This window comes from Desmodus rotundus, chromosome 4, assembly GCF_022682495.2.
Source record: "Desmodus rotundus isolate HL8 chromosome 4, HLdesRot8A.1, whole genome shotgun sequence".
Taxonomy (NCBI): Eukaryota; Metazoa; Chordata; class Mammalia; order Chiroptera; family Phyllostomidae; genus Desmodus; species Desmodus rotundus.
Genome location: NC_071390.1, coordinates 89417185 through 89440392, shown reverse-complemented (window position 1 = coordinate 89440392; position 23208 = coordinate 89417185). Strand labels below are relative to the sequence as shown.

Below are 23208 nucleotides of genomic sequence, written 5' to 3'. Positions count from 1 at the left end.
AGGTGTGCTGACCTTCCTGCAGTCGAAAATCCATGTATAACATTTGATTACCCCAAAATTGTGTTGTTCCTCAGTATCCTCCAGGGTCCAGGACCCCCTTGGATATGAGAACCCACAGACGTTCAAGCTCCTTATGCAAAGTGGTGCAGAACAACACGTACGGTAGACCCTTCACATCCGTGGTTCCTGACTAGGGATCAAACACACTGTTTTCAATCTGCAGTCGGCTGAATCCACAGATGCAAAACGCAAGGGTAAGGAGAGTCAACCATGTATTTATAGAAAAAATTCCACACATAGTGACCTCTGCAGTTCAAACCCATGTTGTTTAAGGGTCAATTGTATATTCATATTCCATTAAGGACACAGAAGATAAAATATAAACTCTAATTCATTGTAACACAGTGAGGACAAACTGCCTACCAGGTTTAACACTAACACTGTGCAGTATGGCTATATTTCCAAACATCGAAATTAGTTTGCTGAACCCACTAGAAGGCTGTTTCACTGAATGGGGGTGGGACACAGTAATAAGTTGATCTCAGCAGTTTACCAATACTTACTCTTCTCTAGCCAAAATGTAAAGCATGCCCTCCTATTCCTTGCTGTTTTCAGCAGCACAGTAGTTCTTCAAAATAACCTTCCCTCAACAGAACAGAATTTTAGATACATATTTAAACTTTTAGAGTTCGGGGAAGATGTCTATAGTGAGGTACAGCGAATGGAGGGTTGATTGGTTTCAACATAAAGATACCAATTTCAATAGGCAAAATAATTTCATGCATTTTAGAAAATTTGCGTAACTGGAGTAGCCCATCATACACGACAGTGGCAAATGTGCCACTGTGACAGTCAGATGACTTGGCTTTTTACCCTGGCTGTACTGCCCACTTCCCCTCTGCCCTGGGCAAGCTGCAATCTACAGAAGCCTCTTCTTTTCTCAAGAGTGAAATGAATTTCAGTTTTTCTTTCAGACTTGTTGCCACGGGATATGTTTAACATACTGATTTGAAGGCACGCTGAAAACTATACAGATACAGGGTTGTTTTTAGGACAGATCCCTCAACTGCTCAATATAAAAAATATACTGTCAAACCCCACTTTAACTTATATACATTATGTACTCATACAGCCTCAATTCACTTAATTTATCCTCAAGTCTATAATCTTTAAAAACAAATATGAAATTGAAGTAACAGAAATAAGCCCAGTTCACAAACAGGTGATACAGAGGAAGGAAGGCACACCAAAATTTGACTTGAAAAAAAAGTAGGCTCCAAGCTTAGCTCTATCACTTACAAGCTGCCTGATTTGAGAAAATTAACTTTCTTCCCAGTATTCAGTTTAAATGAGAATTAAATCACATAATGCATTTAGAAATACCTAGCACAATGCATAGCAATACCTAATAAATTAATAAATGTGAATCTTAAATATGTATTTAACCTAAATGCTGCAATTTATTTTTCCAAGTCCTATTTCCTCCTTCACAAATCAAATTGTTTCATTGGAATCTAGTAACTAGTCAAAGTCTTTGTGTATAAGAATTTAACTTTAAATAGACAAGCAATAAATCAGCGTTGGTCATTTTTCACTAGTCCCTTGGTGTTCAATATTCCTTTTGTATATAACATGAAACTCTTCAGTTAGTGAGACCACAGCCACACTAGAATACAGTTGCTCTTATAATCCAACAGTTAACTAGTGTGTCTAGGGTAGATATCTCCTATTTCCAATTCTCTCTGTTAAGAGTAATGATAAATTTCAGCACAAGCTCAGAATAGACATAACTTAATTAAAAGAAAATTATTTTAAATTCTTATCTAATGTGATTTTAATCTATGTTTAAAGTTAGTATTCACTAGCCAGTTTACTGTCGACACCAACAAATACAACTGCAAGGTTTTTAAGTTATACTGCAGTTATTTCCAATGTCTATGCCAAGTGCCTGTGACATATAGTATGTTGATAATGATCTCAACTAATTTCAAAGACATAAAGACCTTCTATCATCCAGTGATACACACCTGCAAATATAGAGGTCTAAACCTTCCAGCAACATTGCTTGAAAAATAAAAAATGTTACTAGAGACTTTACTTGTAAAACACTTGTTTTGTTGTATGAATTTGGAAATTAATTCAGTTTTACATATGCCAATCATTAGTGGTATATTTATGCTTTCTGTTCTGCCTTTGCTTTGTCGTCTAGCAGTCTAGACTGGTACACATTGCAATACATTCTCCAAAGCATTACCTCTTTTAAACCATTACACAGCAAATTCCACATACATTTTATAACAGAAGTCAAACGCTAATATTTACTACCATAAAGCAACTCACCACCACAGAGCAATGCAAACCAAACTTACTGAAATTACTAGATGTGGTTATTCTAAATTATAGCTATTTTGCAAAATTAAGTTAAATTTTGCAAAATTGGGCATTCATGCTGTTTACTCATATATAAATCACCATATTTTCTCTCCAGTAATGTGGATACTAACTTTTTCACTTGTGTTTTCTGCAAAGAGAAAAGCATTTTAAAATATTACTACCATGTCATTATACTTTTTATCTTCCAAGGCCAGGTTGTTCAAAATACCACATAGGAACTGTTAGAAAAAAAAACTGCAGTCCAACAAAATTGAAATTAATAGAGAAAGACTTACCTCTTGAAAGCAGTGGCACATTATAATGCAAGGGCATATGGAAACGGAAAAGGTAAATCATTTAAACTACTTGCTGCAAAATAGCTTCTCTTCTCGTTTGGATACATAGTGCCATTTTGCTCCAAGTAGAGTAAGGAGAGTGGTACACAAGTAGCAAGCCAAGACCAATGATTTTTATATGTTAAAGAAAGATCAAAAATTTCTTAAGTGCCTTGTTCATTACTGTTTATATGGAACAGGAATGCCTACATCATATTATTAAGAAATATTCTGAAACTATAATCATAGATCTCATTTGAGTAACTACTTCACAGTAATGATACATAATTAATAAGCACTTATGTCTTTGTTTACTAATACTAAATAAATTTGGATGGGATGTCTATCAAACTGGCAAATTAACTAGTTGCTTTAAATCACTTAACAATTAAGATCTCTTGCTTTGAGGAAAAAGATAACATGCATTTTACTTTATATCCTTCTGAAATCTTAAATTTTTTGGCTACTGGCATATATTATTTTTTAAGTAAAAAGTAATTAATAGAAAGTAATAACTCTCAACTTTGAAAAATATTTTGTTCCAGATCTTTTGAAACATCATAAGAATATTGGAAATTCAATAATCACGTAATTAGTAAAATGTCTGACAGTGATTAAAAAACAAGTTTGGCACCTGATGCAGGAAATGCACTGATCAGTAACACAAAACCTGATCTTTAAAATGACACACCACTGACAAATGTGTGATGTTTTTTGATCTCTGTAGTCTAATGTCGTAAGAGAAAGGGCACTGTAACTTTGTTCTATATTTCACAGGCACCACACTTTATTTTCAGAGTCGTCAAATTTTCACTGCCCTCACATGCGAACATTTGAAATCAAGCTATTTTTAAATACACCCCGTTTGCAAATGCAAAGCAGTAACCTGCTTGTTAATGATGCAAACTACATAATAATGTCTTCCTTCCTGAATCTTGCACAGTGTTAGACACCAGGCATGAGCTCAATAATCACATGGCGATCGATTAAGAAGCCACCATGAAGGTCCTATAGCTACACCACTGACTACAGTTTCAGTTTGAAACTAATATGCTTTAAGTCATTTAAAGTGTAATCATCAAAGCTATACTCATAGAACACAAAACTCAAACTTAGTATTTTCAGACGCTTTAAATGTAGCACTTTCTGGTAACCTCAGTTTGCTTTTATCTCTACAGTTTTCCATTAAGACGACTTTCATATAAAATTTCAAGAAGTATTAATAAGGAGAAAAGATTTTAGTGCAAACAAATCCTTCAATGCACTTTTTCTACTGAACCTGGAATTTAATAAACATAGTAAACTTCTGCTTTTAGTTTTCTGTGAGACTAGCGTTTGACAGTCAGAATCTGTCTTTTCGGAATATCTAACTTTGATTACTCTAAAATCTATTGTCTTAAACTAGACATACAAAAAAAAATACAACCAAATACACTTCAACACAATATAATATTTTTCTCCCTCACATAAAAAAGAAATATTGTTCTTTGGAGGACACTAATTTTCTTCAATATGTACATCAAAACTTTAAAAAGCCACCCACAATCACAGAAGCATATGTGGGGACCAGTAGCTGTGCCTCCAGACTTCCTCCTGCTCTTTCTCTCAGCAGCAGCTTGGAACCCTGCCACATCTTTTTCAAAGCCACACAGTTGCCGTGGCAACAGTGCTACCCCCAAGCACAGTCCCTTCATTACATGAATTACCATTCGGAAGGGATTATCTCAGAAAGAACCTAGCCACACAATTCTTTTAATTATATTTTCTTGGGAACTGGCATTGGTAAAAACCATCACGCATGCAGATTATTCCCCTTTGTTTTTCTTTTTAAAGTATATTTTTGGAACAATAAATCTGGTCAAAATGAGTTTACAAAAATGACTTTTGCTTAAAATATTAACACTAAGTGCAAAAAGAATAAAATGACCATCTATAAATAAAGGCTGCTGCAAACAGACTTCGAAAGGGAAAAATTATAGGAATAGATTTTCAGAAACTTCTAACATTACGTATTTAGTGTCCATTGCTTTAAATCATTCATTTTAGAAAAATCTTCATAATAAAAATATTCTCTAATTTCTTCTGATGTTTATAAGCATCCTTGACATTACTGTTTGCCTTTAAAGACTAAATTCCAGCTAAACCTTACCTGAAAAGAGTGTTGCTATTTAACCTAACTTAATTCATCTTACATAGACATGAGTCAAAACTAAATCTGTCTTCTGTCTTTGTAAGACTAACTCCTAGGGGGAAAAAAAAGCTTCTTACACACTCCTCATTTCCTCTCTCCTTACGGCGCGATACATAAACTGATAAACTGACACAAGTGTAACCACTCTGTTTAAATTTTCGGTGGCTCATAAAGGGATAGAAAAATTAAGGAAGAAAGATACAAGATTTTTCCTTGCATTACAAGTGCCAGCTGCTCAATGTTGTGCCAGGATTTGGAGAAAAAGAGTTATAACATATGTTACATGATTCATAACATGTCAAAATGCATAATTAGGTTTTGATTAACCTCTAATTGCCTTGCAGAAAGTGCTGTATGTATATAAAATAAAGCTACATGCTAATGAAGCAAAATCTCATCTCCCTTCCTTCAAAGAACAGCTGATTTAGGGGGAACTTAGATTGCTTCCTGGAAATTGCCTGAAAGAAGAATTTTGATAAGAGCAGAAAGCACCCTTGGCCACCTACCCATTTTGCTGTTTACTGTCACCCTGGGATCCTCTTCTCTGTCCCTCTGCTAGCTCCTGAGCAGTCTCGGAACACACGCCGGTGACTGTGGGCTGCCGTGGGACATTAACTGCAGGTTTACCAGCGCTCAGTGCAGGTGAACGCTGGTCAGCACTAAGATTGGCATTAGCATGCAGTCCAGATGCAGCGAATGGGGGAGGAGTGACAGCAGCCACAGGTGGAGGGGAAGCATGTGATGAAGTGGTTGCATGGGCTGGGGTGAAGGCAGACGATGGTGATGGGATGGATGTGACTTTTGGAGAAGACACAGAACCAAAGGGCCGTGGTGCCTTATTGTAGGCCATGTTGGTTGTGGAAGTGACTTTGGACACAGCAGGAGATGTAATGGGCACAGGTTTAACTACTTCTTTAGGTTCTCCCTATGTAAAATAAAAATAAACATACACAAAAACACACCAAATTCATGCAAAATAGATTCACTGAAAAGAACACAGCTCGTTTTTAAAAAGACAAACACAATAACGTTAGCAGCTCAAACTTTACATGTTTCCAGATAAAAACAATTAAGTTGATATCACATAACATGCATGCTAACTCTTCCCAACATGCATAACACAGGTGCACATACTGAGTACATTTTTTTAAATAAAAATGAAAGCGGTTTCAAAATATTTAGAAAATAGAACAGGAAAGCTATCACAAAGCCTAAAGGCCAGATATGTGTCAATTTAGACGTATTCCAAAGGAAAAATGTTTAAATGCTTCACGATAAATAATACATTGATAACCAAAATGTTTATTTTAAAATTCCACAGTCTCAATTATAATTCCACCTTTCAAACATGTTTAATTACTTCCAGAGTATAATCATTTGATTCATGCAGAAACAGTAAATTTCTAACTCTTCATTAAAAAAAAAGGAGTAAGATTGTTTTCATCTAACTCAGAAATGTGCACATTCTAAGTAATTGTTTTGAGTCAAGAAACTGCTTTTTAAAAGTCAACAAAAAAACAATGAACAAAACAAAAATCAATCCTTTTCCTGTAATCCACCAGTTCCTCTCTGGAATGTTTTGAGATATCATTCAGAGAGTAAAAAGGAAGAAAATTTTTTCCCTTTTCCAAAATAAATATTTAACAGTTACATAGGAGAAAAAAATGATCTAAGATGTTTGTTCACTGCTATCAGCCAAAGAAAAAAGTAACTAGTAAGAAAGATCAAATCCTCCTAAAACTAACAGAATTTGTACTTACAAATCCCTATTCCAAAGCAAGTATAAAATTTTTTAAAAAATTAAAGAAGAAATCCCTACTCACTCTACCATTCTGAAATAAAAACAAATTCTTTAAAGAGCATACAATGGCAATGTTTAATTTTAAGAAAACAAAGATAATCTAAATTAATCTTGTGAAAATAATAAAACTAACAGAGGGGGAAAATACCTTAATATCTCAGCAAGTCAATATAGTAAGTAATTTGATAGAAAGGCACAAGTAAAATTAAAGAAAACCCTAAATGGCATAAAGCAGATGTGTATGAATAATCATTTCAGACAATATGAGGGTATATGTCAGAGAAAAAGGGCATTTGCTAATAACCTAATCCAAGAATACTTGGAGGATATAATTTAAAACTTATTAATATTATAAATAAAATGTGATTAAAGACTTGTGACATTCATTTTTAGTAATCACTTACTTATTTTTTAGAATATTTGAATAAAAACAGGGAAATTAAAAGTAAATGTAAAATATTTGGCCGTAAGTTACTGATAAATATATGGCACTGGAATAATGTTTTAAAATATAGGTATAGTTAGAGAGATGGTAATTTTGTGTGTGTTGATTTCCATCTTCCCCTGTCATCTTTAAAGGAAGGAACTATGAGGAAAATTATACTGAAACTGTACATTGCCAGTATGGCCGGAGAAAGCAATGGAAATTCCAGGAGTGTAGGAGGAGCTATTATATGGTACCCTACTGATACTAGATTTGAAACACACCTTTTGAACAGGAACTGGTTCAGGCTTGGATGTAGCAGATGCTCTAGGGGGGAAAAAAAAAGAGAAAATAGAAAAAAATATAAATTTTATAAAGTTGTAAACTTATTAATGGAATTTATATTATTATACACTTCAGTATACGAAACCATCAGAATTCACAGTCCCATAACACATGACTTTGACTACTCACACTCTATTAGTTGGTTTACGGAACTGAAATGCTGCAAGACCCAGTAATACCCTTACACATATTAGTTCTCTACACATTCAAATGAGGAAAGACAACCAACCACCATGTTTACTAATGCACCCATGTTTAATCTTTACATTAAAGCTATTCCCTATCCAAAAGGTCAGAGGATAATAAATATGGCTTTTTGATCCTTGAGTGGCTCCTGAAACATCTCGTCTGAATCGTCTCCAACAGTATCTACCTCTTCCCCTAACATCCACAAATCCATCATAGGATATTGGCCTTTTTGTGAAGAGATTGAATAAATTATGGTTAAACTAGTCACCACATGAGTATTTATTTTGTATTTATATTCTTAACTGCTTCTGCAAGTTTATTTGTTATGGTATAAATAAACTGTAAGTTCTCTCTTTAGGCTATAGTTTCAGTGAAGGTGATGACCATGTCACATTTCTGTCTCTGTGTCAGCACTGTGCCTGGCATGACAGCTTATCAGTAATGGGTGTGAAAAGGAGAGAGCAAGGAAAGACGGACAATAATCCATGTACAGACTTGACTATTTCCAAATTCAAACTAATTATTTTTAATATATGCTTTTTGTATTATTATTGTTCCTTTGGTTAACATGGACCAATAGTAGCAGTAATTGATTTAAAGCAATTATCTCATACGATCATGAAAAATAACCAAAGTAGCAACTATCATTACCCTGACTTTTCAAATGAGGAATTTCAAAGTTAGAGTGAGTAAATTACTTACTAGAATGGACCCAAGGCCAACAGTTCTTACATATTACAACATACTGGCTGCAGTCAAGAACAGTAACTGAATGATTAGGAAAGTTTCTAACAATTCAAAGGCTATTTACCCAGTACTAGGGTACACGTTATGTTTAATAATGCCAGAAGCAGTTTGGCTCCTCTTATATTACACAAACCTGAGGATAAGTCATCAAGTGCAAAGTTCAAGAAATGTACCACTGTAAGTAAATACGCAATCATTTTAAACTACTAACTATGAGATTATTTTACTTAGAGAGAAAGAAGATGCTAGCAAAGGATATTTGGTCTCTATGAACATAACCTAGTAACAACCTCCAAACATTTTTAGCAGCAAATGAATTTCCCAATAGGTAATTTGGTTAGCTTGGGCAAACACTGACTGAAAATTGACTAACCTAATGAGAGGCCAGAATAGATACTAACACTTGGTTACTGCTATACAGAATTATACTCTGTGAGTTGCGTAACTTTCCATGTGTACTCTCAAACAGACCTTCCATTTGTACTCTCAAATTTCTCTTTTAGCTTATAAGGTTATTATAACAAGCAAAAGGAAACAAGCTGAAGAACAGAACAATAGAATCTTCCTTTCATGGAAATTACACAGTGAGATGCAAATCACAAAGGATCTGTGTAGTAAAACCACCCAAGGCATTACTGACAGGGTGCCATAATAAAGAGGAGAGAATCCTTTTTGTCATCTGGACACTTAAAGGAGCATGAAACTCTTCTAGCAATGTAATAACAATTTACAAAAAAGAACATGCTGTTTAACAATCACGAGGTTTACAAACAGAATAAAATACATAGATCCTACGTATATGAAAACCAAAACCTTAGTTTTTTCCTAGATATTTGTTTTTATTTAAAGAGCATTAAGAACAACAGCAAAAACCACAGAATGGTTAGTTTACATTAATTTTGGAGTCCAACCACTTATTTTATTGAAAAAAGTATAGAATAATAATGAATCCTAACATATTTTATGGACTGAAAGTTCTACAAAAACAGTCTGAAATTTTATAGTCACAAAAAATTTTGCAAGTCTGGAAATTGAATCTGCTCTTCTTGCCTTTCGATAAGGTCGCACAAGTGCAGTCACATGAACTGAGACAAATAGAGAAAAGAGGGGCAACTTGCCCTCAAAATCCCAGGATTGAGTCCATTACACATGCGAAAAAACAAACATTTTATAGGAAAAATATAGACTGACTTATAATTAAATGTCAAAATAGTTAACACTAGATGAAATAAAAATTACTTCTGTTTGTTTAAATATTTAAATAAGCACCAAATTACTCACAAAAACACTGAAACTTAGAAGGTTCTTTAGAGTTACTTTATCACAGGCCAATCAGGTACTCATCTGATCTCAGCATGAATATTTACAGGAGCTCACAGTTTAAGCCATTTAATTTTGGAATGCTCCCATTTAAATAGTCTTCATTTTTGTGTATTTTGTTTTTTGTAGTAAACAGAGAAAGTCAATCTGTCCACATTAGAAATATTGGAAAAACATTTTTAACACACAGCATATGTACATAAAAATCTATAACATGCATTAACTACATTTTAAAAGGCCAGTATGCTACAAAGAACTTTTAAATGTAATTACAGATTCTTATGACAAACTATTGTGGTTCAGAAAATTTAGAATACATGACAAATAAAATCTGCAAAATTAATAAGTAGCAATAACACCGGTTTTTTTAAAAAATCAAACTTTACTAATTATCAAATAACAAAATAAAAAGATAATCACTTTTACTTTCGAGCATGTAAAGATTAGTTTTAATGTTAATACCTAATGCTTGTGAGAATATGCTATATGTTGCTGGATGAACTATGTAACATGGTTTTTATGGAAAATAATTTGGCATATATTTATAAAAAGCCTTGAAGAAAGCTCATGCCTTTTGATATAATCATCAACTTCTGGGAATCTATAATGAGAACATAATCTGAAATATGGAAAAGACTTTCTCTATGAAGATATTTGTTGCTACAATATAACTTATAACAATGAAAAACTGAAAACTGATTAAATATATGAGAAAATGGTAAACTATAATAAAACCACATGATGAATCACTATGCAATTATTAAAATCATTCTTAGAAAGAATTATGAATTATGATAACATGCTTTATAATGTTAAGTGAAAAAAGGGAGATACAGCATGTATAGGATGATCAGAGCATGGAGAAAAGTGTACGGAAGCACATCAACATTCTAATAGAGGCTCCCATGAATAATAAGTTTTTTCTCTTTTGCGTGTGTTTTCCATATTTTATACAATATACACGTGCTAATTTATGTAAATAAGACTTTTTCTCTAAGCATGCTTCATAGAAAACTACATCCCAAAACATGGAATAAACAAAAAGGTTCTGTTATCAAAGATACCTGGAAAACAAGTTACAAAAGCATCATAGCCACAAGATTCCTCAGAGCCTTTAACTGCCTACAGAAGAAAATACGTGACCTCTGGTCAAGACAGAGGTGTAGGTAAACATCCCTCACCTGTGCATACAACTACAGCAAAAAATACAGCTATACTACAAAGCAAGTATCACTGAGAATCGTCAGAAAATTTAACTGTATGGAAGTCCAACAACCAAGGATTTAAAGAAGCCACACTCATCCAGATGGGTAAGAGAGGCAGAGACACAGAGAGGCGTGGAGATGCAGAGATGGAAATAGGCAGTCCCACATGTACATGTTGTTGGTAAAAAACATGAGGGATACCTCTGGAGCGAGGGATCCCAGCCCAGGCTCCCAGCACCAGGAAGATAAGTCCCCATAACTTCTGGCTGTAAAAACCAGGCGGGGTTTGGGCAACAGAAGAAACTTCGTCCTCTTAAAGGGCCTGCAACAGACGTAGGACTCACACAGTCTTACCCCCTCTGGGATTCAGCACCAGGGCAACAACTGGAAGTGCACTAGTGGCAAATGGGGAGAAAGTGAAGTGCGAGTAGGTAGACAGCTTCCTTCTGGGCAAAATTCCAGAGGCCAGGCAGCAGCACTGTCCCCTCTGCAGGCCATCCCCAACACAGAGCAACAGAGTGGTGGCATGGATTGCTGCACCCTGGGGATTACCTGAGGCTCTGTCCCATACAACTTAACAGGTGCACTAAGGCAGGGAGTTAAAGCAGCTCTACCTAATACACAGAAACAAACACAGGGAGGCTGCCAAAATGAGGAGACAAAGAAATATGGCCCAAATGAAAGAACAGAACAAAACTCCAGAAAAAGAACTGAACAAAATGGAGATAAACAATCTATCAAATGCACAGCTCAAACACCGGTTATCAGGATGCTCCAGGAACTCACTGGGTACTTCAATGGCATAAAAAAGAACCAGGTAGAAATGAAGGTTGCATTAAGTGAAATAAAGAAAAATCTACTGGGAACCAACAGTGGAGGGGATGAAGTTGAGAATCCAATCAACAATTTGGAACACAAGGAAGGGAAAAGTGTTCAACCAGAACAGCAAGAAGAAAAAAATTCAAAACAAATGAGGATAGACTTAGGAACCTCTGGGACATCTTTAAATGTACCAACACCTGAATCATGAGGGGCCAGAAGGAGAAGAAGAAGAGCTGGAAATTGAAAACTTATGTGACATAATAATGAAAGAAAACTTCCCTAATTTGGTGAAGGAAATAGACATACAAGTCCAGGAAGCACACAGTTCCAAACAAGATGGACCCAAAGAGGACCACACCAAGACACCTCACAATTAAAATGCCAAAGATTAAGGATAAAGAGAGAATCTTAAGAATTCTTAAGGAATATGTATAAAATACACATAGGGGGTATAAGAGGTGGGGATGGGTGGGGCAGAGGGACTGGTGAGGGGAAAATGGAGACAACTGTACTTTAGCAACAGTTAAAAAAAAGAAAAAAATTGTATAGTGAAACACTATTTACACTACAAAAAAAAAAGCAGTTACCTACAACGAGTTCCCATAAGATTGTCAGCAGATTTCTCAAAAGAAACTTTGCAGCGCAGAAGGGACTGGCAAGAAGTATTCACAGTGATGAAAAGCAAGTACCTGCAACCTAGATTACTCTATATAGCAAAGAAAGCTATCATTTAGAATTGAAGGGCAGATAAAGTGCTTCTTAGACAAGGTAAAACTGAAGTAGTTCATCATCACCAAGCCATTATTATATGAAATGTTAAAGGGAATTACATAAGAAAAAGAAGACCAAAATGATGAACTTTAAAATGTCAATAAATTCACCTTTCAATAATTGAATCCAAATAACAAACTAAGCAAAGAAGCGGAACAGGAACACAATCATAGATATGGAGATCCTCTGGAGGGTTATCAGCTGGGAGGGGGAAGGGGAAAACTGGAGGGAAAGGTGCAGGGATTAAGACACACAAATTGGTAGGTACAAAACAGACAGGGAGATTAAGAACAGGATAGGTAATGGAGTAGTCAAAGAACTTATATGCATGACCCATGGACATGAACTAAGGGTGGGGGGAATTGCTGGAGAGAATGGGGATACTGGGTGCAGGGGGACAAAGGGGCAAAATTGGGATAACTGTAATAGCATAATCAATAAAATATTTTTTAAAGAAAAGGAAATACTGTAGAATGTTGTCCATGCCCATTTGAAGTATGGAATACTTACTTATTTAGAATACTCATTTAGGGAACTCTCTTCAAGACTGGAGTTAGGAAGGGGGAACCCCTCTAGGAAATGCTACTTAAAACAAAGCAAATCTTTATGTCTGAAATGTTTACTTCGGTCTCCTATAAGTGGCTAAAATTAAGGGGAAGAAATATTACCATACATAAAAGCCTTGCCATCTTTAATTATATAGAATCTCTTTCTTATCCAGCTAGTGCTTTCCTGAGCTCCATTTAGTAAGATACCGGAGGACTATGCACATAATTTTATCAATGTTTAGGTAGGGAAAATCCCATTTCCTTCATCTAACTGAAATATATATATATATATTTCCTATAGTCCCTGAACAGAAAATCCTAATATATGAATAAAAAAACTGTTTCTCAAAATTAAAATTTTTATAGTTGTGTTTTTAAAAGAAAAATATCATCTTGAACACTTGTTCCTTTACTTGAGAAATGTCATAGATTATGTATAAGTGAATAATTTTTGTCAACTGATAGTTGTTGGTGCCAATTCAACACCAACAAGAATCTACAATTTGGGGTTGATGTGAAGAATGAAATTCTATTCAGTGCAAAACAGCTCCATTGTGATATAGTACAGTTGTGGCTCTGAGGCAGCCCTGCGGCCAGGCATCCCTAGGACTAGGCCCATCTCCAGCTAGATAGCTCAGCTCTGCTCCTCAGTGGCCTGCTCTGCTCCTGGCAGGTCTGCTTTGTCCTGCACTGTTCTGTTCCACTTTGCTCTGGTCTGCTCTGTTCTGTGTCAGGCTACTCAGTCCTGCACTGGTCTGTTCTGGCAAGACATCTTAGGTGTTTCAACTCCAGCAGGGAAATACAGTCTTCAGTGAAAAGGGAAAATGTACTCTCAGAGCCAGAGGAGCACTGAGTTATATAGGAGCACTGACTTACATAGACAGAAGTCCTCCCCCCTGATCTCTGACTGATCTGTCCTCATGCAAATGAGGACTCCAAATCATTGCAGTTTGATTGGTACAAAAGACACTAGCTTGATAGGTCAGAACAGAGCCATTCTCACAAAGATGCTGATGGGGACATAGCTGTGCAGCTCTCACTGGTTTCAGTCCTATTGGCTGAAATAGGATTCCGGGAATTCTTTTATCAGGACTGGCTCAGTTGGCAGTAACACAGGCCTGGCAGGCAGTTCAGTGCAGAGGCAAGTAGTTCAGTGCAGGCTTCTCCCTGAAGTGCAGTTGGTGTGAGAGGCCCCCAGGAAGAAATGGTTGCTAGGCTCTGTTCATGTTTTTGTTTGTTTTAGTGTGAGCCCAGTAAGCCACCAGGAGCCCTTCTCAGTAGGTATCTTCTTTCTCAAGGTCCACATTTTGTAAAGACTTTTAAATAAATAAAGTTTTAAAAACTAAGGTATAATTGTTAAAAAATCATTCCTACATTTTCCTCTTCAAATCCTGGAGATATGCAATGGGATAACATATCTCCTTGTCAACCACAGTGATCACGAGTCACTTTTGTGTACTGTGTGTTTCAAACCAGCAGAGATCCTGGCGATGGCTGAGTGCCATGGACTTGACAATGTGCTCATTGTTCTCTCTTCCCTTACTGTGAAGCCACTGTACAGGAGTAAACCAAAATGGTGAGAGCCTACTGCCTTGGCCTAGTACTATGTATGGAATTCAAATAACGAAGCTGTCAGTGTGGCTACAACAATCTGTTTTGAAATTTGATTGATTTTTGTGAGAACAATATCCAAAATAAAAATTCCCAATGTATTAAAACCAGTTTTAGAACTTCTGGCTGAACAGTTGAAGGAGTTCTAACTTATAACAGAGTGTATCAGAAACTAGAATTGTGATGCTCTGGTTAAAATAATGTATAGGAAAAATAATGCTACAAGCAAGCAATAGCTCTATCAAGGGTGAGATTCACAGGCACCAAGCAGAACTGCATCTTATGAACAGCCAATGAATGGTGTTATATGCACGTTATATTTTTCATTAATTAATGCATTTTTAATACTGCTTTATAAAGTAACATGTTTTTAGTTAATAAAGTAGCTAATGAATGTTCACACTAGTGTTTAATAATGAGGAATCAAGCAACAGAACTAGACTAATAAAGATTATTCACATGACTCATTATGTCTTCATGACCCCTTCAACCATATCTAATATACTTTAACCCATGAACAATCATACAAAAAGAGGAGGATTTTTGTTTATCTTCTGTGAGATGAGCTCTATCTAAGTTTCCCACAGCATGGCCAACTTTGGGCTCAGTGACCTCAGGACCCATAAACACTAGGGTATGTCATCAATCACTTTAATTGCAAAATTGTCAATTTGCAAAAACAAAGCAACTCCAGAAGGAAAAACAGTGAGCACTCAAGTATGTAGAGGGATGTTTATACAATTTCCCCATTTTTATTGTGCTTCCAGTCAGTCTACTTTCCTAAAAACTTAACCTTAAACATTGAAATCACATGGCAAAGTATCAGTGGTTTTTCCTAAATAATGAGAAAATGTAAAGATTATATTTTCTATAAACAAAAGTACACTAAACAATAGTTATGTATCAGCACCTTTCATCTTATAAAAGATATTACTCCCCACATACATGTGCACTCATCCACATAGCCTCTCTTTCTTTCTGCATCTTCTCTATCTTTCAATGGGAGCTAATAAGATACTTTTTTCCCCTCCCTAGAGAAAGAAATAACCCAAGCTGGACAGACTTTGACGAGTGGAACAGACTGTAAGAAGACTCAAGCCCATCCCAGTCCTCTGCTTAGACGTGGCTTGAAATTCGGTGTGGCTCTGATACATCCACAGCAGGCAATTACTACTGGATAATCATATCCCTTGGTAAGGGGCAAGGCTTCTATTGTAAAGATCCTTTTCAGGTTGATGGGGTTTGAGAAGAAATCTTGATCAATCAATTCTAAAAACCAGAGAGTGTGAGACAGAGGAAAGAAGAAAAATGTCTATGAGCTTCCCTAATCCACATGGTTACACTATTTTCAAGAAGAAAATGCAGAGGGGAGGAAAGGGAGTAGACAAGAGAGCATCAGGCTAAATTTAAGATAAAGTATTTCCCATTATACAAATAATGAGAGTATCAGCATTACAGTACCATTTACTGGGGTCTTCCTACAGGCTCCACATTGAATTGAAGTGCTTATGTATAATACATTGTTTAAGTTTCAGAAATAAAGCCTAAAAATGTTAAATAACTTGACCACTAAAAAGTTTAACATTAATGGCTACATTATCCTCCCTCTAATATAGCCATCTCATCCAACAAGAGCCAAAAAAGTTAACAAATATTTCTTCCTCTCATGACATGCTGCTTTATTTTCTGTGATTGAAATTCGCCAATTCAATACTACTAAGATCTTCAGAAATGCACACTAAATACTGATCGATTAAATGACTCATTTTATTGACAGTTTTATGTATTTCTTGACATCTTTCACTTGGGATCATCCTTTCATCTGCCCAGTCTTCAATATTTATTGAGCCATGGTCACTGTTCCAAGGTTTGGGAATATACTGGTAGACAAGTCAAAACAGGTCTTTGCCTGTAATCTACATTCTAATGGAAGAGACAGATAATAAGCCAATAAGGATCATATCAATAGTAATAAATGCAAATTTTCACATTATTCTACTTGATTTTAGATGGGAGAACTTTATTTTTACTCAATGTTTATTTCCACAAGAACATTTTTAAAAATATTTTTTAAAATTTATTTTTACAGAGAAGGGAAGGGACGGTGAAAGGGAGAGAAACATCGATGTGCAAGAGAAACATTGATTGGATTAGCTGCCTCTCCCAGGCCCCCAACCCAGGCACATGCCCTAACCAGGAATCAAACCAGTGACCTTTTGGTCCACTGGGCGAAGCCCAACCCACTATGCCACACCAGTCAGGGCTCCACAAAAACATGTGATCAGAGAAGAAAGTTTCATCTGTCCATCGTGCCTAATGTCCACACTCAACCTCAGAATCATTTAAGAGAAAAAAAAATGCATTTTTATAACTAGTATTTATAAAATAATTTCTATCAAAAAGAATGTTGAAGCAATTTGATATTTTAGATGTGTTCAAGATAAAGTAAAAAGAATTTCAAAATTCAGGGTAATTCATTCTTCTTATGGGTAAGATTCTCCTCCAGTGAAAATACTATTTCAATAAAGGGTTCTATAAGAAATCTATTTTATATGCCCCATAGTTAAGAAATGGCTAGCCTCACTGTGAAAGGCCAGACAGTCAATGTTTTAGGCTTTGCGGGTCACAGGATCTTGATTCAACTACTCAGCTCTGTCATCATAGCAAGAAAAACAACTCAGACAAAATCTAAATGAGTGTTCATGGTTATGTTCCAATAAAACCTTATTTATAAAAACAGGTGGGAAGCTGCATTGGTCCTGTAGGTCATAATTTGCTAACCCTGGTTTAGATCATTTTATAGTTTTTATTATAACAAACCTTCTGGGCAATATTCCGACACAACCATGGCTCTTTTGGACTCTAAGCCTCATAATCACTCTGAATAACAACAACCCCCTAACTACAATTTGTCCAGACACTGACAGTCTAAGAAGTGCGTTTAGCTTCTCACTGTTCTCTCTGAGGCTGTAGGACGACGCTACCTTTGCATTCCCCTTCACTCCTCTACCTCAGACTCTCATACTACTTGCAAATGAATGATCATCCAAACTTCCAAAACACCCAGCACTGATAACTGAAACTTGGTGAAGGGAGATTTAATATTATTGGATTAAGGATGACATTTAAGCACTATTTTTAACTCTACCACTCAGCACCTCAGTTCATTTGCTAATAATGAGAGAAGCTACTAAAAAAAATCTCTCATCTCCTGCTTCTACATATTAACTTTCTGAAAACCTACTAGGTTTACATCTTCCTTTGGGCAACATGGTAATCCTATTTAATGTGTCTTCTCTTCCAGCTCCAGTCAGCTAGAGAAAAAAATAGATTTTTATCAACATAGTTCATTACTAATATGAAAATAATAGAATTTGCAAAGCAATCCGCCTGTGAAAAACTTAGAAGTTCCATTTATACATCTACATCTTTCTGGCTCTTTCATGACACTATTAAGATGCCACTGAGCAACAAACGTGGTTAAGATCCCTATTAGGAGAGTAGGCATCAATAACAAACCAAATACATAACTGGAGTTTCACAGACTCCTAGCAACGCATATAAAACTAACTGCTTCAGGAAAACCTTTGTAAGGGTCCGATGCTGGAGAATAGGTAAAAGTAGTATAAGCAGGTAGAATTTATAATTTGATGTTTGTCTACTTTAGGCTTTTCCCAAAAAGAAGGAAAAAATTGAGTCCTAGAAAGAGAGAACCTACCTTTCATATTTAAACTTTCTCTTATTCTGCTCTTTGTTGATAAAGGAATTCTTAAGAAATAGGAGAAACCGCTAAATTAAAGTTGCAAGTTAGGTTAGCAACAAAATAAAGTAGCTACTATAAAGTTTTCTCTGTTGGTACCAACAGGATAGCAATCCTGCCCGTGCAGAACTGTCCTGGGGGTCAAGTGAAGTCTGGGACGCGTCGCACCCAGCAGCTGGACAGGCACAAAGTGAGGGATGACAGACCTCATCTTCCCACCCCTGGAGCTCTGAAGATTATTCTCTGTTTCTGATTAGGTTAAAATAGGTTAAATACTTTGACCTCAACTTAGAATTCGAAAATGGCAAAAGCAAAATTTAAACCCAGCTCCCGCAGATGATTACACGCACTCTGCCTTCTAGGAAGAGGAGCAAACAAACTCAAGTTGCAAAAGTAACTTTGGTACGAAACTTCAGACAGAAACAGTTTCAAACAATTATTAACTTTTTATTAGCTAATAAATATTTGTTTTCAATCACATTATTTATAGAATGCCATCTTTGATTTAATTTCTGTAAACATATGTTACTCATTGGAATACATACATACAGGTATCTATGCAGTTAATATAGAGATTTAGACAATATATGTAGATATCTACCTACCTGTTTCTCTACCTATAGAAAGTACACATTTTACAGCTTGAGCAATATATACATAAATAAGTTTAAGCTCTTCAGAAAATTCCCAATTAAAGCTTAATAAACAAGCAAAAACACAGAAACAAGAACCTTAAGTCCATTCTTTCTTATTTTTCCAAAGGGGAGGATTTTTCTCCACAGCAATAGGAATTCTCTAACTTCATTTTCTAGCAGGATGGGACTTGAGGTTCCTTAATGAACATCATCTGTGGTGCTAAATTGGGTGTTCTGCACAAAACCACCACCGGCTTCTGAAATTAGTGGCCATGCATATCCCAAGGTACATCACAGGATCTTATTGTGGCTATGTGTCAAGAACTGCATGTTTCCACCTGATAATAGGTAGCCCTGATGATAGGTTGCTCTCTGCAGCCCTGTGATACAGGGGTAGAGGGGTGTATAAAGAGCATCTAAGATTACAGAAATATTGATGATGGTGTCTTTTCTATTTGGTTTGGCTATATATTCACATATACCCAGTAACTGAATATACAGCTACATACATATATACCTAGACATTGAATGATACATTTTTGAGAGTGTTCAATCATTTTTGAACCCCTCTGTATTTTTATAAACAATCACACACCCTTAAGTTATGGTCAGACTTGTTACAATTATGGCCTTATGATACTGCCATAACTTGTTTTAATCAAGTACCTTCTCATTCTTGACCAATATGTATTATACCCAATGTCACTTCAAGTTCAAGGGCATAATGTGTTATATCTTTTCCTTACATTAATTTATTTCATTAATTTGTTAATAAATTCCCCAAATATTTATTGAGCCCCTAACAGAGCAGGCTATGTTGCAGAAGGTGGGGCGATAGTAATGAATAAAACAGACGAAACCCTTATTTGGAAGGGGCTTACATTCTCCTCGGGAGAAGCAGAGTAAAAACAAATAAGCAAAGTATGTCACATGGTAATGAGTATAATAAAGCAGGACACAGGTAGGGATACACTATTTTATATAAAGAAGTTGATGAAGGCCTCCATAATAAGATGAAATCTTGCAGAGACCTGAAGTAGAGATTTCCGGGCCGAGCGCAAGTCTCCAAGACAGAAATGTGCCAACTGGGCTAGAATGGGAGTAAAACCTGGGAGAACAGTGAGAGATGAAGCCAAAGAAATAAGTGGGAGCCAGAACACACAAGCTACTTCAAGCCACTACAAAGACCTTGTCTTTTACTCCTCTAAGTGAGATGGAAAAGTACTCCTAAACACAGTACTTCATTTTGGAAGAAAGTTAAATCTAAATCTCAAAGACAATTAAATCTAAATACAGTGTTGGGCAATAAATTAGCCTGTGTACATGTTTGTACTGTATCCGCCTACTTAATGACTAAGAAGGGAGAGAGGAACTACAACTTCCCCCAAATCTTAAATATGTATCAAGACAAATATTTATGAAAAAGTGCAAAATGTCGATCTAGTTTGTTCTTCATATATCCGAAGTGCAACATTTATATGCTCTCTGCTCTGTGCTCATAGTGTAGGCAAAATTTGCCACTAACTTTTTCCAGATAAATCTCTTTTCCTATTCTTGTCTCAGCTAAACACATTAAATTGGAAACTTTTGTGTAAAGTGGGTATTTTTAGGAATTTCAGTAACCGTCAAGACTAGCATTCCAGCATTTAGCAGAGCCTTATTAGGAAAAACCAAGTCAGTCTGCTGTCTCGTGGAGAGCCCAGAAACAAAAACTTTTCATTCTTCATAGTCTCAACTTAGATTTTTCCATTCATTTAACACTTGGGTGGGTTTAAGTTTTTGTAAAATTTGGAGACTCAGAGTCAAGGTATTTAAAAATTAATGATCGAACATGGCTATCTTTGTTTAATAACTTTAAGGTGAGCCTTTAACTTCACATTTACACAGTTCAGAAATACAATCTTGTCCATCATCCTCATCACTGAATCTCATACAATAAATGCTTGCTAGACTGAACCAGCCCACTCATAAAGTAGTATTATACTCGTTTTAACTTTTGAAAAGCATTGCATTATATAATATTGTCAAAGGTACAAAATAAACAGACCTAGTAACAACAACAGTTAACCGAGGGTTCTGGCTAGGGCATGTCTGGAAAGGTCAACCTCACCAAATTTGCTTTTGACAGAACTGTAATCACTCAGAACAGAAGTGCTGATTATTCATAATTCTAACAATGATACCCCCTAGGCAACTACTTATAAACTGAACTAGAGAAGAGATTTTCCCTATTTGATAATGTTTGAAAACTTAGAGAAGCGAAAACACTAAAACCTAACTCTTAAGACAAATAATCTAAAATGTATTAGATTCTTTAGTGGGAGAAAAACACATCCTCTTATCTGATGGCTCCCTTACATTAGTGCTAAGTAAGCATCCCCTAAAGGGTCTCGAGAGAACGGGAATGGGAGATTCTTATCCTATTTACTTTCTCTTTCACTAGATTCAAAGAAGAACCTGAGATCTCACAAAGAATTAGAACTAACTAGTTCATAGAAAAACACACAATATGCTCTATACTGTGATCTTAAAAAAAAAAGAAAACTTACAATAAATGAAAATGTATTTATGTAACTCTGGCATCAAAGTTCCTGATTGCTTTCAAAAGAATAATTACTTTCTTCCATAACTATGTTGGTATTTAGCTTTTCTAAAATCGTCTTGCTGATGCCAACAGTGAGGTCTTAATTAAAGGACTTTCTTATTAGAGTTGTCTACGTGGAATGTGCTCTCCAGGACACGGTTCACACAGGAGCCGCACCCTGTTTCACCCTTTCAGAGACTGTTTCGTAGAAGGCTAGACCAATTGCCCCAGAGGTTCCTTCAAGCCCAGGGGAACAAGAACGCCTCTATAATACAGTGGCCTTTTTCATTCTGAAAATGTGTCTATAGTTGCTAATTCTTTCATTTCTCTTAGGAATGTATTACTTACAACAAGGTGGGAGAGAGACTCAGATCAGACTGGCAAACAAGCCTGACACTAACATTGGCCTCAAAGAAAAGCAACACACAGGTAAATTCTAAAAATTCACCCAAGTCTTAGTCTGGTCACTTTGATAAGCAGTGTAGCCCCTGGAATATTCATTACCTCACAGAGTTAGAGCACATAGTCCAGATTCTAACCATAGCTCCTGCATTTACTAGTTACTCCATCTACAGAAAGTGACTTAAGCTCTTTCCATTAGTTTCTTTACCTGTAAGTTAAGACTAAATAAGATACTTATTTATCTTACAGGGTTATTGTGAAAACCGGATGAAAAAAAGTCTGTAAGGTGCTTGGAATAGTGCTTGCCATAGAAATAGATATTATTATAGTATCTGCTGTGATATGTATCATCCTCCATGACATAAAAACTGAACAGAAATGGCAGTTATAATCTTCTTCCAGGCTCTAAGTTTTTATGAGAGAAAAGAGTCTAATATTAAACAAGATATAGTTTTGTGAAAGCCACCTCACCAGTCTCATTTCAGAAAATGCAGCTCTCGGCTACCATAATATAAGGGGAGAAATTAGGGTGTTGGGAAATGGGAGAGATAACCCAAGTTCAAATCATCCATAATACACAAAATCACCCTTAAACCCCCAGAGTGTAACTAAGTCTACTTGACATTGTTTTAAACAGGTGTTTCAAACAGCTGCAGCTGGGGCTTGGCGACGGCTATGTTCATTTCTGAAAGTTAGATGGAGGAGAAAGCAGTATGTATTAAGTCACCAAGGTGAAGCCAATGACTCTCTTCTTTTGAGCTTCCCTTAAGCATGTCACTGAATCCAAGGCACAAGGACAACATCTAGGCTCACCGCGCCATGCAATTATGTGCACTACCCTTGGAGGTGATATCTGGGGGACAGCGTGAGTCTTGGATGCCTTCAAAACCATCACAGTGATTTATGACACAGTCAACAAAGTAAGAAGCTCTCAGAGACTGGCCAGAGAACTAGCTATGTTCCCAATCCCCATGACAAAATTCAGCATATTAAAACTTTCTCCAAAAGTACTTCCAACTACTGAGCTCTATGAACAAAAAAAGTTATGATAACACAAACAGCCAAAGCCAAAAACATGTATGTTACCATAATCTAACTCTTATTAGTTTCTTTCTCTCTCATTTTGTATCAATGGTTATAACCCA

General features: G+C 36.0%; 1 protein-coding gene across 9 annotated transcripts in view; it reads right to left on the bottom strand.

Moving 5' to 3' along the window:
* Positions 1-23208, bottom strand: part of PDLIM5 (PDZ and LIM domain 5) — a 209351-nt gene that overhangs the window by 77395 nt on the left and 108748 nt on the right. For 4 of the 9 annotated variants that reach the window (XM_053922925.1, XM_053922920.1, XM_053922921.1 and 1 more), the window contains exons 4-5: positions 7409-7451; positions 5406-5497 (exon numbers count right to left, since the gene is read on the bottom strand). In XM_053922925.1, coding sequence (XP_053778900.1) covers positions 5406-5497; positions 7409-7451 — 135 coding nt within the window. Of the gene's footprint in view, positions 1-2504; positions 2522-5405; positions 5825-7408; positions 7452-23208 lie in introns of all 9 variants that reach the window. The other 5 variants (XM_024574820.3, XM_024574819.3, XM_053922919.1 and 2 more) reach the window with 2 other exon arrangements.